General features: G+C 34.5%; 1 protein-coding gene across 11 annotated transcripts in view; it reads left to right on the forward strand.

Annotated features, from left to right (window-relative positions):
- robo2 (roundabout, axon guidance receptor, homolog 2 (Drosophila)) overlaps positions 1–18065 on the forward strand; it is a 366772-nt gene that overhangs the window by 324534 nt on the left and 24173 nt on the right. For 7 of the 11 annotated variants that reach the window (XM_043259047.1, XM_043259054.1, XM_043259048.1 and 4 more), the window contains 6 exons: positions 1138–1369; positions 6154–6278; positions 7272–7443; positions 8916–9098; positions 10172–10198; positions 13972–14014. In XM_043259047.1, coding sequence (XP_043114982.1) covers positions 1138–1369; positions 6154–6278; positions 7272–7443; positions 8916–9098; positions 10172–10198; positions 13972–14014 — 782 coding nt within the window. The remainder of the gene's footprint in view (positions 1–1137; positions 1370–6153; positions 6279–7271; positions 7444–8915; positions 9099–10171; positions 10199–13971; positions 14015–18065) is intronic. The other 4 variants (XM_043259051.1, XM_043259055.1, XM_043259052.1 and 1 more) reach the window with 1 other exon arrangement.

The raw sequence follows: 18065 nt of genomic DNA on the forward strand, positions 1-18065 counted from the left end.
CACTCTAAAAGTGTTTATTGTTTGTAGGATTGCATTAAAATGGAGATTTTAAAGCTTTGGGTTCGTCACATTAGTTTGTAAGCACTCTCCTGTGGTATATTAATGATTGCCATCAACAATCATTACAGAGACAAATATAAGTATCTGTCTGTTGGGCCTAAATGGAGGATAGACTGTTTCAGAGGTATTTTTCTCATATGAATAATCCATAAATCACCAGCCTACACGGCCCCTGAATACAGCAGCACTCGCGGTAAACGTAGGTGGTGTCAAGAAAGCTTTTACGACCCTGAATCATTCAATTAATGAAAGTTAAAAAGCGTAGGAAGGATGCCCATTGGGCTGATTTACTCCATGTGTAGGGAGGAAAAGCAGATGTTTAATACCTCGCTCCGAAAGCCAGACTGTGCTGTTAGGAAGACATTAATGTGAGTTATATAGACTCCTTCTTTATGTAAATACAACTTTTCTTTTGCCAAAACTAAAAAAGGAAGAGGCTTTCAGTGAATGAAGAGTCTTGTTTACATTTTTGTTGTTCAATTTGAAATTGCGTTTCTTCTTTGAGCTTTGTTTTTGTTCACGATTTTTGTTGATTTTGTGTATACTTGTACGTATGTATATTTCTTCACAGCATGTTTGTTCGAGGCAGTTACATTTCGCATGACTGCTGTTATATTGATGTTTTATTTACAGTTTATCTAGGTTGTACATATGCATAGCTCACGTTTTTATCAAAGGGATTCGATTGGTTGCTAAATGTTATACAGTCAAACCAGCATTTATTCAGGCACCTTCAACATTTCTCACATTAAATCACAGTTTATTCGCTGTAGAGTAGAAAATGGTGACAAGAACTAACGTGTAAAAGATATGCCTTGGACTTTCAGACTTTTACATGATAGTCCAAGCTGGTTACTGCAAGTTTAGTTTTAGTCTAGTTGGTGGAACAACATATCTATAGAAGCCCATCAATCAGCTTTTTGACCAAGAAAGCATTGCTGGTTTAGCTAGTTAAGAGACTTAATAATGCACCAACCTTATGCTGGGAACCAGCACCCGAAGCTAAAGTTTCTCCTTTTTACTTTATCTCATTCTATTGCACTTTTTGTTTAAGCTTGAACAACTTTTTCACTTCAGGTTGACCGGCAGTCCCAGTTCATCCAGGGCTACAGGGTTTTGTATAGACAGATGTCAGGGCTGTCCTCCCCAGGAGCGTGGCAGAGCCAGGATGTGAAGGTCCCCTCTGAGAGGAGCATGGTGCTCTCGGCTCTGAAGAAAGGCATCGTCTACGAGATCAAAGTCCGTCCGTACTTCAACGAGTTCCAGGGCATGGACAGCGAGTCCCGAACGGCAAGAACAACAGAGGAAGGTACATCGTTTGATTCTTTGAAGTGATACAGGAGATCTGGAATGTTTGAAGTCAACATGAAAATCAAAAATCGACCTATTTACTTTCATAATACATCATTTATTACCTTTGAATAAAAAAATCCATGTAGCTTTTTAGTTAAATAGTTTGGGGCAAATTTGTAGGTAATTCAGTTTTCCCAATATACATTCATAAAATAACTTACTTTATTCTTAATTAGTATTCTTTACTAAATGTTCAGTTATAGATCACATTGTGGAAGTAAAATGGGTTTGCAAATGCCGTTTTGTGTTGGCTTTCAAGTCACAGAGGTCTATAATTGATTTGTTGATGTCTTATGCTTCTGAAATGTACAGGTCACAGATACTAAGAGACACAAATGCAGACATAAGCCCAAAGGTCGGATCTCTTGCTGATTCTTTCCAGCTTGCTCTAAGTCCACAGCAATTTGGGCCACTGATACATAATCCACCCTTAGGCCACTGTCGTAACAAATACCGTAGTAAGCAATACTGGCCTGCTTTCCACTGCACTGCAGTAAGCTTGTCTCTATCCCTGACGGGACTCTGAAAAAAGACACTATCGTTTTGGCAAAGGAATTGACCTTTTCTTTGTTGCCGGTTGTGTGAGTGTATGGCTGACAGGACGTTAAAATAAGCATGGGTTTCACTGAATTCTTTCCCTGTACTCGTCCCCGTCACTCCCAGCTGACTAAAACAGACCATGTCAGCCATAGAGCCGGGTTTATACCAATCTTTGGTTCCTGTATTTTACTTTAGACAGCCACTAGGCCTTACCTAGCATTCAAAATGAACTCTCTGATTGAAGAAAGAAAAATTTTAAGTAAAACTTTTTTACAATTTTTAAACATTTATTTTTATTTATTCTGTTAATTTGAATACTAATTTGACTATTCTTAATTGTGAAATAAAATATAGTAATTTATATAGTAAAAATATTTTTTGGACTCGGTGGATCCCAGGACATATCGTCTTGGGTTATTGTGGCAGGTTGTTACTTAATGTTGACCAGTGTCCAGGATTCACCACAATGCTTCGAGATGTTCTCCCAGGTGTGTGAGTGATGGCTGCTACCAGACATAAATCTTGGGAAAAAAAATGCATTTTTGAGTGTAGTTTAAACGGCGTGTGGAACTCAAGAGACATAAATTCACACGCACTCACACAAGCACAGAAGGTTTGCTGATTAAAGTCTGAGCGCAATGACAGACTCATTTGTTACCCAGAGTGTCCGCGGAGAGCCGTATCTCCTCCACACACACCAGCTCTGTCTCCTGAAGCCCGCTGCACTGCCTTCACACCCTACACCTGCATGTCATCACCATTACCAGAGCAAGACAAAACATCGGGTCCCCTGGCAGAAGAGCGTCACGGGGCCCGTGACTGCGATAGCCCCCTTTTGTTTCTTGTTTTCCACTGTGTGGTAGCTGAGAAGGTTTGTCAGAGTCACAGAAGAGGATGATTTATTGGCCATTGTCTGATTAAACAATTACAGCTTCTCTCTGGAGCTCACCGCGTCCGTTTCTTTTCTGTTTTTCATTTCTCTCTCACTTTGCCGTTTCCAAAAAGTAAAAGTGTTTTTGCTTTCGTTTAGTCCTTCTGCTGAAGTGAGGATTTTTTTAAGGGAGTTATCTCATTAAATCTTACCAATCATAGCCTTCTTCAACTTTTGTAAATATTTTAACATTAATTTATTTTTTGTTATTTATTTATTTATTTTAATGTGTACTTGTTATACGTTACATGCACTTACTTATAATAACAATAAATTAACCCTAATTTAATAACCTTAACCCAAAACATAGTACATGTAATTTATTTATTATTATTTAGTACCTAAATGTATAATTAGATTGTAACAAGGACACATTAAAATAAAGTGTAACCATATTTATATGATTATTTATATGATATATTATATAGGTATATTATTATTTATTTTAATTGTTTTACTTTTAATATTAATATTAAATGAATTCACAATTATAAATTGTATTTGTATTTGTTTATAATATATATATATATATATATATATATATATATATATATATATATATATATATATATATATATTTTTTTTTTTTTTTTTTTTTTTTTTTTTTTAATATATATTATATGTAGCAACTATATATTTTACCATAATTTTTTATATGTATATAAAACATAAACAGTATATACAATGTATGCAAAAATCTATTGAATTATACTACAGCTATGCATGACTACCTTCAAGTCTTTCTTTGAAAACCTCCTTTATTATTAACTGCAATAGTAGTGTTTTTTTGCAGATGGAGGTTGAAAAGGTGAAACAGACCCTTTCAGAACCTCCTCTGTGTTCCTAATCCATTTTATGGTTAATAATCAGCTTTTCAATGAGAGTTTTCTGTCCCAAGGGTCATTATCACGCATTGATTAGTGGCATGTTAAAGCAATGTAGCATTTCTTCACATTCTGTAAGCTAAAGCCCTGCCGCTCGCCCGGGGTCTCGATATTAGCTTGCTTTAACATCACAGAGTGTTTTTTCATCAGCTTTCGCTGCAGGCTACTGTAACGGCAGTGAAACAGAGGTCACATCCTCGATGGCTATACATCACACCGCTAATGGCGCTATTAGCATCGCCTGCGCCATCGCTCCGCAAATGAGAAATATGTATTGTTTGGCTCAAACGTGCATAATGATAAGCTCCTAAATGATTTGCGGCATTAACTTTGAATGACATTGGCTGCATTGTTATAAGAAGGGTTTTGTCACCTGCAGCGTGCTGAGTGACGCTGATACTGTTTTTTAGTGTTAAAGAAGAAATGTGAAATGTATTGCTTGATTAATTACTGTACTATTTACACTGATAAGGAAAAATGTAAATAAACTTATGATATTCATTTTTATATTAAAATTATTATATTATAGCATTATATGATTTTATTTATTATATTGTTTATATATATATTATATATATATATATATATATATATATATATATATATATATATATATATACTGTAATATATATGTATATATATATATATATATATATATATTTATATATATATATATATATATATATATATATATATATATATATATATATATATATATATATATATATATATATAACAAATTATTTTGATAGTTTTTTTAGTTAAACATAACTAAGAAATACAGCAAACTGTCAATGATTACATAATAAAATGGTAAAAACAGTTAATAGTTTTTGTAAATAAACTCTTCACATATGTGTGTGTGTGTATATATATATATATATATATATATATATATATATATATATATATATATATATTTTTTTTTTTTTTATATATATATATATATATATATATATATATATAATATAATATTATATTATATTATATATAAGCTAAAAATCCCAAACTGTAACAAATCTTTTAATTAAAAATAAAAACTACAGCAAACTAACACAATAAAACCATAATATCCTAATAAAGTTTGATTTTTTAATTGTAAAAACATATATATATATATATATATATATATATATATATATATATATATATATATATATATAATGTTATATTATATAATTATATTATATATAATTACATTATATACAAAAAATCATAATCAAATTGCCCTCTAAATTCTAAGACGATCTTTAGTCTTGAAAAACAAAAAAAAAAGTGAATTTTCAGATGTGCTTAATGGTCATAACGAACTGTTTTAACGTTGAATGACATTGGCTGCATTGTTATGGGAGCGATTTAGTCACCTGCGACACGCTGAGTTCATTCAGCGGCCGACCGCTCTGTTATTTTCCATTCACCTGCAGGTGTTTGATGAAGGCGAGCCGCCGTTTGTCCCGTCAGGCATTTTGGGGGTTAAAATGGGCCGCCCCGTATGAGGGATGAGTGTAGCTTTGGGATATGTGCCATTTACGCGAGGGTCAGAGTGCAGGGAAGCGAAAGAGAGCGGAGTTTACCGTAATTGAGCTGTCAGCATTCTGCTGCGTCGCCTGCACCTCAGATTGCCACAGAAATGAGAAAAACATTTTTATAAAAATTTTATTTTCCACTACAGACCTCCATTATTTGTTTCATTCCCCTCCCTTGTCTCTGTCAGAGTGGCTCTGATGGGGTTAATAAAACAGGGGTCCGGCGGGTCTCGACTCGTACATTACACACTCAGCCAAGGACAAAACAGCGTCTTGGATTCGCAACTAGCCTCCTTCAATCGATGTATCCATGTCGATATGTTTACCCAGCCCTCCGTTCTTTACTCTATAAAAAAAAAAAAGCCTCCGTTCCTCTCATTCCTTCCCGAGCCGAGCGACCCGCATGCCTGTCAGAGCGATTTGCTAAGAAAGCCGAGTTGTTTGGATGGCTCACCATCTCATTGTCTCTCAGTAAATGTATTTTTTCAGTAAATCCCTCCTTTCAGAGGCAGGATATGAAATCATAGTGAAATGTGAAGGAGTGTCAGTGTCAGGCTGAGGAAAATCCCCATCTAATGAACTTGTGCTCCCGTGGCCACCTGTCTTACGCCTTAAAGCTCAGCACACACATCGACTGCTTAATGTTAATGCCGTGACTTACAACAGACTCTTTCAGAGGAAACAGAATGAGAGAGTGTCATGGCATGAGTGTTGAGTAAATCTTTGCCAAACAATCAGAGGCAGCTGTAGCCTCAAATCTGTTCTGGAAAGTCCGGAATGTTAGCAGTTTGGAAGAACGTTATGGAAAGCACGCGTGGAAGTAAAACAATGCGTTTCTGTTTCTCTCTCTGTGTCCCAGCGCCCAGTGCTCCTCCTCAGCAGGTGACGGTCCTCACGGTGGGCAATCAGAACAGCACATCCATCAGTATCTCCTGGGACCCTCCTCCTGCAGAACATCAGAACGGCATCATCCAGGAATATAAGGTAAACACTGTGTGACCTCAATCAGGAGTACGGACAAACATGTGCGGCTTGAGCTAATGTGGCTAAATGTCCCAGTAGACTTACAGTTAATTCTGATTCTAATTCTAATATAAAATATATATATATATATATATATATATATATATATATATATATATATATATATATATATATATATATATATATATATATATATAAAACATAAGTTTTATTTTTGGATGTGATTAATCGCAATTAATCATTTGATAGCACTAATATACTGTGTACAGAAAGTGGAACATTTTTATTTTCTGTGTAATTATTTCTTAATTATTGTCATATTTACAGTATTAAGGAATATTTCTAATAAACGTTCACTCTCAATTATATTATATTATATTATATTATATTATTACATTACATTACATTACATTATATAAGATTAAAAATGCTAAGATTTACTGCAATTATTAATTATTACTTATTTACTCTAATATGTATGTTTAATACTAATGTGGCTAAATGACTAATGTGCACCAATACTTGTCCCAATAGACTTTTGATTCTGATCATTATATATTATATTATATTATATTATATATTATATTATATTATATTATATTATATTATATTATATTATATTATTCATTTTTCCTAAGCATTTAGTGCATTTGAGGTTGTTTCAAGGGGCTAAATTCAACAAACGATAAGTGTACAAGTGTACAGGGTAGATCTAGTGCACACTAGATGACTGTTTGCGTTATTTACTTTTGTTCAAAATGGGCCTCATTTATGAAACACAAGCAGAACAAATTTCTCTATAAATCGTCTGTAAATCCCTTCACACATAAGTAGCTGTACTGAAGTGAAATCAAATCATAAAAATGGTTTTACGAGTAATTTACACAAAAATGGTTTTCGGTAATGAGGCCCAAACATTAAAAATGACTTTTTACAGACAATTTGCTATTTTCTCTCTCTATCTCTATCTCTCTCTTTCTCTTTCTCTCTCAGATCTGGTGTTTGGGAAACGAGACCCGCTTCCATGTGAATAAGACGGTGGACGCAGCCATCCGCTCAGTGGTGGTGGGGGGTCTCCAGGCGGGGGTCCAGTACCGGGTGGAGGTGGCCGCCAGCACCAGCGCCGGGTTGGGGGTGAAGAGCGAACCCCAAACCATCATCATTGGTACGGGACATCTTTCTCTTTCGATAACCTTTATTGTCACACTGCATTTACTCTTTATCTGTGATGGTCAGAAATATCTTTAAGCTTACTATTCATTGGATGGTTTTGAGCGGGGTCACCAGAATCAAAATTAAATCTCACGGCCAGAGCCGCAGATTTTTTTTTCCAGGTCTGTGGGTGTTTACAGTGTGAGTTATGTGAGTTGTAGCAGGTTGTGACTGGTTTGACCCATAAGTGATGATTTGGCCAGTGACATGCCCTTATTCCAAAATGTCAAGCTCACTATCCATCTTCACGCACAGCCGGGGGCTGATAGACTATTTATCAAGTCTGCACTTTGTGTGTGCGTGTGCGTCCTACCAGCTTTTGAAGTAAAAACGGCTGATTTAGCTACAAGACAACATAAAAAAATAAAATAATCCTTTTTGGCTTTAATAAATATCCCTAGGATATTGTAAATTATTCATGTGCTTATCACTTCAAAAGGCAAAAAAAAGTTTGTTTTTCTAACATTTTATTAACTTTTTCTGTCTTTGAACTAAGGTTTTTTGTTGTTTTTTTGGCCAAGGTGGGCAGTGTTACGTAATATTAACCAATAATCTTTATAGTCTAATATGATTCCATCCAATCAAGTCCCAAAAGATATTAATATGTACTGTAAATACTGTTTGTATTATATATATATATATATATATATATATATATATATATATATATATATATATATATATATATATATATTTTATATGTGTTTTATATACACACACACATATATATATATATACATTATAACACACATTACTTTTTACCAAATATTGAAATAATGTCACTTCAAAGGAAATAAATGTGCTGCACATGCAGTTTGGGGTTATTTATGCAACATTTTGTGTTATTTATTTCAGTTTTTTATTGAATATTTTTTCTGAGAGGGAAATGTGGGCGGGGTTAAGTAACATTAACCAATAATCTTAAATCTAGCACGATTCCATCCAACCAATTACTGAAGAGTATTGAAATAATATCACATGCAATTAAATGTGCAATAAATACTGCGTTGTGTTGTGTTTTTTTATTTTATATTTTTGTTGAGGTGGGGGGGTGATGTAATATTTATAGTCTAACATGATTCCATCCATTCAAATCTTGAAAGATAATAAGTTTCATCTCGCATTATATCTGATGAATGTTGAAATAATACCACATTAAGGAAATTAAACGTGCTATAAAAACTGTTTCGTGTTATTTATACAACATTTTTTTTCATTTCTGTTCTGTTCTGTTCACTGAAGTAACGCTAAAGATCAAGGTGATGTGCTTTTAACGCTCTAGTTGAGTTGATTAAATCCTGTGCTGATGTTCACTGGAGCACGAGTGTTTTTCTCGTGCTATTAAACTCATTTAGAAACTCACCCGCAATTTTCAGTTTACCAAGATAGCATTTTTTTGTCTTGTTTGCGTGTGTGTCCATGTAGGTAAAGACTTCCGGGATGTGATCATGAGCAGGAACAACAGCATCACGGAGCAGATCACGGACGTGGTGAAGCAGCCGGCCTTCATCGCGGGCATCGGAGGGGCCTGCTGGGTCATCCTGATGGGCTTCAGCATCTGGCTCTATTGGAGGAGAAAGAAGAGAAAGGGTCTCAGCAATTACGCAGGTAGAGACCAGTCCCGCTTCAGCTACACGCGGTGGCGATTGTTTTCAGATGGCACGGGAAGCATCCCTTAAATGCGTGTTTAGTACAAATAATACAAATATTGTTAATATTTTAGCATTTAGAGTGACTTTCATTGGATACGAGGCCCTAAAGTGCAATTTTGAGCCTTTATTTGTATTAGTAAAGATTTTGAATGGGACAAACAATGTGTTTTGTCTGTGATTTCGCTGCAAATGGCCAATAATTAAAAAAAATATATATATATCTACATTAGCACTTGAGCTGTGTTGAAGTTTCCCTTTTAAGAATAGCTTTTTTTACTAACTGGTTTTGCTTTATTATCACCAAATCTTGGATTTAGTCTTTAATAGCAGTGTTTTCTTTTATTTAGGACAGGTTTTGTATTTCCTTTTGGAACTGACTGCTTGTAGGCGTCATTGATCTAAGCTTACGCACCTCAGTTCTTAAGTGGATAAAAGGATTATTTGTGGATAATATTGGCGATATTCGCTCAAAATATGAGGCGTAGATTAAATCCTGTCCTAATTATAGGTGCTTAAGAGACCCAATCAAATATGTGGTAATGATATAGCGTAAATCGGGAATTAGAAATTTATACACAATTTTTGTGTAGGCCAGTGATTGGGAGCAAATCCCAAAATAGCACTATATATATGATTGAATTAAATAAATGCAAATTATTGGGAGGTTGTTATCACAGTAGCTAGTACAGAAGCAGGCAGACAAAAATATTAAAATAAATAAAGTACACATTTTGCATTGATAAGTGCTTCCCTACCATTTAACAGCACCAGCCGCCACTGAAACCAACACTTTTTGATTTTATTTTTGTTTTGATTGTGTTTGTGTGTGTTCTGTGTTAGACCGTCCCATTCCTTTGGCTGCTGTCTTGCTGTCTTTGACTCTGATGGCATAACGCAAACCTTTGAACGCACTCCAGTATGCATGCGAATAATCATGCGCACGCACAGAAACACACAAACCTTCCAAAGCCCGACTGAGCACTGCAGGCTTTTTAACACACACTCTTCTCTGTCTTCTTGTTTTTGCAGTTCAGTCGTTCACCTTCACCCCTGCAGGTACTGTTCATTTGTCCCGTCTTTTTCGAAACCCCCATCCCTTCTTTCTGCATTTATCTTACTTTCCTTTACGCAGTCCGGTATCCCTTCCCACGATTCAAGCTCGCAGGTCTTCAGATGATGCCCACCTGACTTTGTCAGAGCAGCGTAAAGAGTAAATCTGACTCTTAAGGGTCTCGAACTCAAATTGTGGACAGATCTACACAAACATACAATTGCATTTATCCTTATGTTATACATTTGCAATGTGATTTGTTTAATTATTTAATGATACAGGATAACATTCGAGGTCAAACTAAAGTGCAAGTAGCAAACATTGATTTGTTGGCTCCGAATAAACACAATTTTTACACGTCTTCATGAACGCTAACAGTCAGGTGGAAGATCTGTGGGCTGCAAGATCCTGCAGTTCTCCGTTTGTGTTTCTTTGTCCTTTTCTTCAGGTCATTTTTTCAGTGGTGGTCACCTGTGCTGATCTTTTCATGTGGTTTTTCCATCTCATCTTTGTCTTCCTTTTGTTCTCCTGTTCTCCCTTTCGGACTTTTTGTTTGTGGAGGTGTTGTGAATTGTTTTTGTTCTCTCCGCTCTTTGATTTATTCCTGTCTTTGTTATTAACCGCTTGAACAAACTTACATGTGAGAATCAATTGTTCCCTCCGTACGAGGCTCTCGACATGTTATCTCAAGGTTCTCTCCTTTCCCTCCTGTTACATACACTTCTAGATGTTCTGTTTTTACAATTATAGAAATGATGTACGCGGATCTGGGTTTAAAAAATTTTTTTTATTTGTTTGGAACTTAATACTACCTTAGAATGTATTATTTAGTACGCACTGCATGCTGTCTGTTTTTAAAAATTAATTTAATCAGTTTATAATTTTTTTTTTATTTAAATTTGCATTTTAGTCCTTTAGCAGATGCTTTTATTCAAAGCGACTTACAAATAAGACAATATTCTTAGGATATATATAAATACAGTTATTTTTTTTCTACAAATTGTCTTAAACTAAACTTGGCATCAGTTTATAAACGAAAAAACGATATTAGATGCATTGCTGTATCTTTTAGCAAAAATAATATGCATGCTATATACTGTAGAAATGCTCAAGAATATTATACCGTTCCAAACACGGCCATATTGCCTCCAGTCTCATGATTTTCTGTCCATCAAATATCATCCCATTCTGATATACGGTCACGCCGCCATTGATTTTCCACTTTGTGTTCACAATAGCAGAGAAATGTTTGTAATTCAATGGTTGGTTTGTCCGCAAGTTACGTGATATATAGAAGATTCAGAGGCCTACCAGAGGTTAACCAGTGATGACCTGATCCAGTCACATGGGCGGCCACAATCACACTGTGAATTGATAACACAAAAAAAAAGAAATCACTCAGCAAGCTCAGGTTCCCTCCACGTCTCTCGAGGATTGTGTGAGGATTGAGGTGTGCTTTTATCTTGTAGGAGGGTTTCGCTCCAAACTTCATTACCGATGAAATCAGTCTCCCCGCTGCAAACGGACACAGCCGCACTCCACTTTTCCCCAAGATAAGAGCGTAACAGTCAGCTGTCCGAGTCTTACGGCCTCGATATCCCTCCACTTTCGTTTTAATGCACTCCAGTGGTCTCTCCTCACCGCTGCTTGAGTGGGCTTCAAGGTTGCCGGCTCCCAGGGGCCCACATCTTTCTTGGTTTCTCGGTCCCATGTGTCAAGCAGATAAGTGTGGCGTTCAGACGCATTACCGGCATGCCAGACCCCATATGCGTGACGCTCGTGAAAGCAGCAGCCCATGCTAGAGAGGGCAGCTCCTCGGACTGAGTGAAAATCGCCAGTTTATTTTAGTTTCCTGGAGCCAAATTGTCTTCGTCTCATTATTGCGGTTCACTGCAAATCATGCCAGCGTTTCAGGATTTTATAGAAAGAAGAAAAACGATTTCGGCAGTAGGGCTGTCAAAAAAATTAAATTTCGAATATTCTGCGTTTTTTTTTGTTTGTTTTAAAGTTAGGCTTAACGCCGTACGAAATGCAGCAAAGTATGTTGTTCATTCAAAATATTGCGGAAAACAAGAGCATCGGTGTGATTGTTATTTCCGGCGTAACTGAAACGTAGCCGTTTATACAGATTGCATATTAACTGCATTTTCTAGAGGGACATCTACAACTGTTTAACTCATGTCTTGCATGAGAGAGAGCGATGTAAAATTAACGTAAATCCAGCTTTTAAAAAACATTTCTCAGGACTTTATGGTGATTTTCCCCATCTCACTCAATGAAGAAAGTAGCCTACTATTTTGTAATTGGTTTTCAGTCCTTCATTAAACTATATATAAATGCACAGTGCTGTTATTTCACATTTTTAAGCAGCTGTATTTATTATATTTGGTTTATAAACATTATTTTTAACATTATGCACTTTTTTTTTTAAATACAGTCATGCATAATATTTGATGTGCCCTCTTGTTGCTTCAGGAGAGAAGCCAAAAGCTGTAATGACGGCATTTAAATTTTAATATAATTCCGAATTTTGATAATATTTAAATAGAAAATTCAAATTTAGTTTTTCAGTCATTTTGACAGCCCTAATCGGCAGTTGGGTGTTAGAGGTAAAAGCGAATACACCTGTTCACACAAACACCCACTTTCTTCTTTTAAACCTGTCACCGCCGCGAGGCTAAATCAAGTTGTGCTTGGACGGGAAGGAAGGATTTGATGGATTTTTTATACGGGCGATTTTGTCGTGCCGCAGTAAATGCTTATTAAAGAGGAGTAATCAGTTTTCATATTGGAGAGAGTGCTTATCTGGAGCTCAGCCTAAAGCCGAGACCAGCTCCAGTGTATGGGCCACATCAAAGCGCCAGCAATGTGTCCTATTGTAGATAGGCACTTAACAGACCCGCACACACACATAGCGCCACATAAAACGAGTCCCTTGGGGAGAGAAAATACCTTCAGTGTTTGTTCTCAATTTACTGAAATGCCAGATTCCGGAATTAGCAGCGAAAGCAAATAAACCCAACAAACAGCAGGTCCAGACAAGAGACGGACGCAGGGTAGCGTTCATCGAGTCTAATGTTTGGACTGTCTGTTTGACAGAAGAGGTGATGGATTGTTAACAGTGCAGAGAAAATGTCACCGATCTAATTCAGATTCTCTGCAGGGTGTGTAAACGCACCAGGAGTCACTCTGGATTAGCTTATGTGATGTTTGTTAAATAACTAGCCACAGCTTGGACTTAACGGGAACATTTCTTTATAATTTACTGATCTTCAAGTCATTCCAAATCTATACAAATTTTTTTGGATTTGTTTGTTTCGTACGAAAAGGCCAGCGGGGTTCGATATAGTTTTATACCCCGTTAACAATCACTAAATAGACAAAAGCATTGGACGAAAGGGTTTTCATGATTTAGTTCGTCATCGGTCATCCGTCTTTCTTTTTGCACACTTTTTGTGTGAATCGCTTTCTTTTGGCAAGAACATGAGGGCAAAGCCCAGAGAAAATAGGAAGTTATGGAGAAAAAAATGACATTGATGACGTTCTGCATGTTCATTTACAGCGCGCTCTAAACAGTTCAGTCACTCGTGAAAGATTTCAATGACGCATGTATGTGGAGACGTCTTCATTTCTTAATCATCTCCAGCTGTTTCATTTGGAATCACGTGTTAAAGAATTGTGAATTCTGATGAGAATGATGCTTAACAGATTGATTTTGCTACGATGACTCAAGTCTCTTCCCCTCTCTCTTTGTTTTCTACCCTCTTCCCGACCCCAGTGACGTTCCAGCGTGTCGATGGAGGCTTGATGAGCAACGGGAGGTAAGATTCCTGTCATCCACTCTCTCGTTTCCCCTTGTTTTTCCTCGGCATGCCACAAAACAGCGCTAGTTATTATCTTTGTGCCAATCACCTGCCTTTAACCTTCAAAGACCAGCCCCTCAATTCCAAACCTCATTCATATTCTGTCCATCATTCCCTGGAAGGTCATCAAAACCATTATCCTCTACAAGGCAGTCGTCTTCCAGCCCGTACTCCACTTTTAAGGGTTCACGCCATCACTGCACTGTTAGAAATTCATCTTAGGAAACGCTGTGGACGGGAGTTATTGAAAGGTTGTTCCTGTAGGTTTCTGTGCGGGTTCTTGCGACACACAGCCGATTCTCATGGGTCAACAGCTTGATTAACCTTCTAAAAGTCACAGAAGAGTCCATCAATGCAGAACAATTCTTTGCATAACCATTAAAACAGGGTTCTTTCAAATATAACTAAATAATTCAACCAGGCGTATTGTTGATTCGCACCACTTTGTGGGTGTTCGGTGACCCCAGTGGGATCTGTATCAGTGATGAAGACAATGTTTGATACATCAGAACATATAATATGGTTATTTTTTTATGTAAATACTAATATACTATAATTGCATTTAGATAAATATTTTAATTACATTTCTTTGATTTATTTGAAAAAAAAAGTAGATACAATCAAATAGATGATAAACTTTTGAATTATAATATAGTTGTAGTTCTATAATTAGTAGTCATTTTTAAATATTATTAAAAATAATTAAGTTAACAGTATAGCGCAATATAATATATAGATAAACTTGAATATTTTATGAAGTATAATATACTGTATCGTTATTTTAAGTTAACATAATATACAATATTATGATTTAATTGAAAATTTAGATAACTGAAATTAAATGTTACATAAAATTTTTATTTTGCTTTAATTTAAATATAGGAAATGAAAATTAAATGATACTATGTTAAAATAGATGAGAAACTTAGTTTTTAGTACATTTAAATAAAATTGTATTTATATAAATATTTTGAGCTAACGTAATGTATATTATAATGTTTTAATATATAATATGATAATTGTAATGTATAGAAGTATTTTAAATTAACATAATTCTGAAGAATTTTGATTTAAAAATAGATAATAGGAGTGAATTAAATTCAATTATATTGCATTAAATTAAATTATAAACTTGTATATTTTATATAAATTATAATACACTTAATATTTATATAATCATTTTAAGTTAACATAATATATCATTTAAAGTAAGTTAAATTAAGATAACTAAAAATTTTATTAAATTAACAATAAAGAATATTACATCACCTAATATATATATATATATATATATATATATATATATATATATATATATATATATATATATATATATATATATATATTTATAGAAAAAATATAATTTAAATAAAATGTATGAAATTAAAATATAATATTATATAATATAGCTTTTATGTTCATTCTTGTATATATTGTTACCCATGAGCCCCCAGTTTTATCAGCAGATCAAACTGCAGCATGCACCCACATCAAGCTCTCTCTGATATCACCATGTGACTGATGGATGAAAATATAAGATCTGCCTGTTTGTGTACCCTGCATCCTGTCAAACACACACCACACACACACACACATACTGTACGTACGCACACATATCTCCGTACATCTCCCTTCACGGACGGCTAGCCGCTCATAAATCTCACCCCCCAAAAAGAATTAGCAGGAACAATTTAAGCAGAGAGGGGTTTTATTTTATCATTTGTCAGCCCCCCTTCATCCCCGCTGCCTGTACAGCCCCCCGCAGTGATAAATTTGCCTGTCACCTCAGTTGGGCGGCTGGAATATGAGCATGTGTAATAATGTAAAAATAATTACCCCAGGGAGAGCCTACACTAACCCTTCCGGAATCTTTCGGCGGGCCTCGTTTTTTTAAGGGGGCTGAGAGGAGAGTAAGGGTTGGTTTGAATGACACCAGTTACCTGCTGGACAGGAGTAGAAGGTCTGTCTTTTATCAGTATTACCTCCACACTCACACACCTCTTCTCGTTGTCTCTGGTGCTGTATCAATAGATGGAATTAAAGGCGCAGGAAGTCAAGTTCTTCCGATTGATTTGAAGATTCTATTCCAGATCCCATGGGTCTCCTATCTAATCAAAGAGGACGTCCAATTGTATTTTTTTTTTAAATAGTGATACCTTTTAGCTGTATAACACCCTAGAGATCAGAGATAAGCACTTCCCTCTGTAGATCTGAATTAAGACAGACAGTATTGGAAATAGTATCAGGTCTGTGTATAAAACGCATTATAAAGCTATTCACAATGACTTATTCTTCTATATATTATATTATATTATATTATATTATATTATATTATATTATATTATATTATATTATATTATATTAATTTATATTATTATATTACATTACATTATATTAAATTGCATTTTTATTACATATTTTTATACTATATTTGTTTTATTATAAATTCATTAAGGATACCTTTTACAGTATTTTCAATATAGTAAAAAACAGCACCTGTCTATTCTATCATGTTTTGTTGCTTTTATAAAATAATAATAATAATTTTAATATTAAAATATATATATATATATACACTAATAATAATAATAATAATAATAATAATAATAATTTATTATAAACACATAATAATCTTAATAATTGTATCTGTAGTGTAATTTAGTTTTAAATATATTTTGTGAATATTTACTAATTTTATGTAAAAAATGTAAATGTCACAAATTGTGGTTTACACATTATATTATTGAAAAAAAATCTGATTTATATTGGAATATCATATGCAAATAATAACATAATGATATGCAGTGACAGTGTGTGAACAAGTCTTTCAAATCTTAACTGTTACTGTTTTGTATATTCAAAATTTTTCATTGCCCAGTGAACATTCAGGACTTTAATATAATGCGTTATATACAGTATACATGCTTCATGGGAAGTTTTCTTGAAATCTTCTGCATATTTAAGTGAGTTTATGCTGTGAAGGTGCTCTACATGCATCAGAACACTTGATCCGTCTTCTGCAGTGAATCTCTGTGACTACAGTTCCTGGAGAGATGGTGGGAGAACGTGTTCATTTGTTACAGTCTTTGTTTATTGCATTAATTAGATGATAGCAAATGAAGCCGCGTCTGTTTCTGCAGCTCCTCATTGGCTGCTGCCAAATTGCTCGTACTGAACAATTACGCTTAATCGATCACAGAATAAATGATTCATGGAAGATGAATAGGCGGCATATTGGTCAGGCCTTGAACTGCTGGAAACTGATAATGACAGATTCTTACACGCTATCATTTTTTTTTTCATTTCTTTTCATTTTCATTTAATTTTCATTTTTCTTGATTAATTTTTATTTTATTTTCCTTACGTACCACCTTACTTTCTTGACTTCCAAACTTCTTAATTTTCTTCTGGCATTTATTTTATTTTATTCTCTTCTCTTCTCTACATAATTTGATAGAATTGGTTTAATTTATAGACTTTAATTTGAATTACTAATTAGTTATTAGTTTGTTCATTAAAGTAATATATTACTAAATAATCTAAAAAAAAAAAAATTATAAAAAAATTATTTATATATATATATATATATATATATATATATATATATATATATATATACACACACACACACACACACACACACATATATATATATATATATATATATATATATATAATAAATAATCATATAAAAATAGAGATGCATGTATATGTATATATTTTATTTATATTATTAATAAAGTTTAATATTTGTATTATTTCTTTTATATTAATATTATGATATAATAATTGTATCTGTACTGTTTTATTATGCAGTAGTATTACTGCATTTTTAGATTTTTCCCTGCATTCAAGGCAAGCAGCGGCATCCTCCAGCTAATGTAAATCTGAAAAGCAAATGCGTGTTTCAGCATGCCTTAAGCGTAATTTAATGTGCAGGCTTTTAGCGGTGTCTCTCCGGCTCTCGCTCTTCTGTGGCTGTATCGGAGGGCGTGTGGGCCTGTAAAGC

This window comes from Puntigrus tetrazona, chromosome 15 (assembly GCF_018831695.1).
Source record: "Puntigrus tetrazona isolate hp1 chromosome 15, ASM1883169v1, whole genome shotgun sequence".
In the NCBI taxonomy this organism is placed as follows: Eukaryota; Metazoa; Chordata; class Actinopteri; order Cypriniformes; family Cyprinidae; genus Puntigrus; species Puntigrus tetrazona.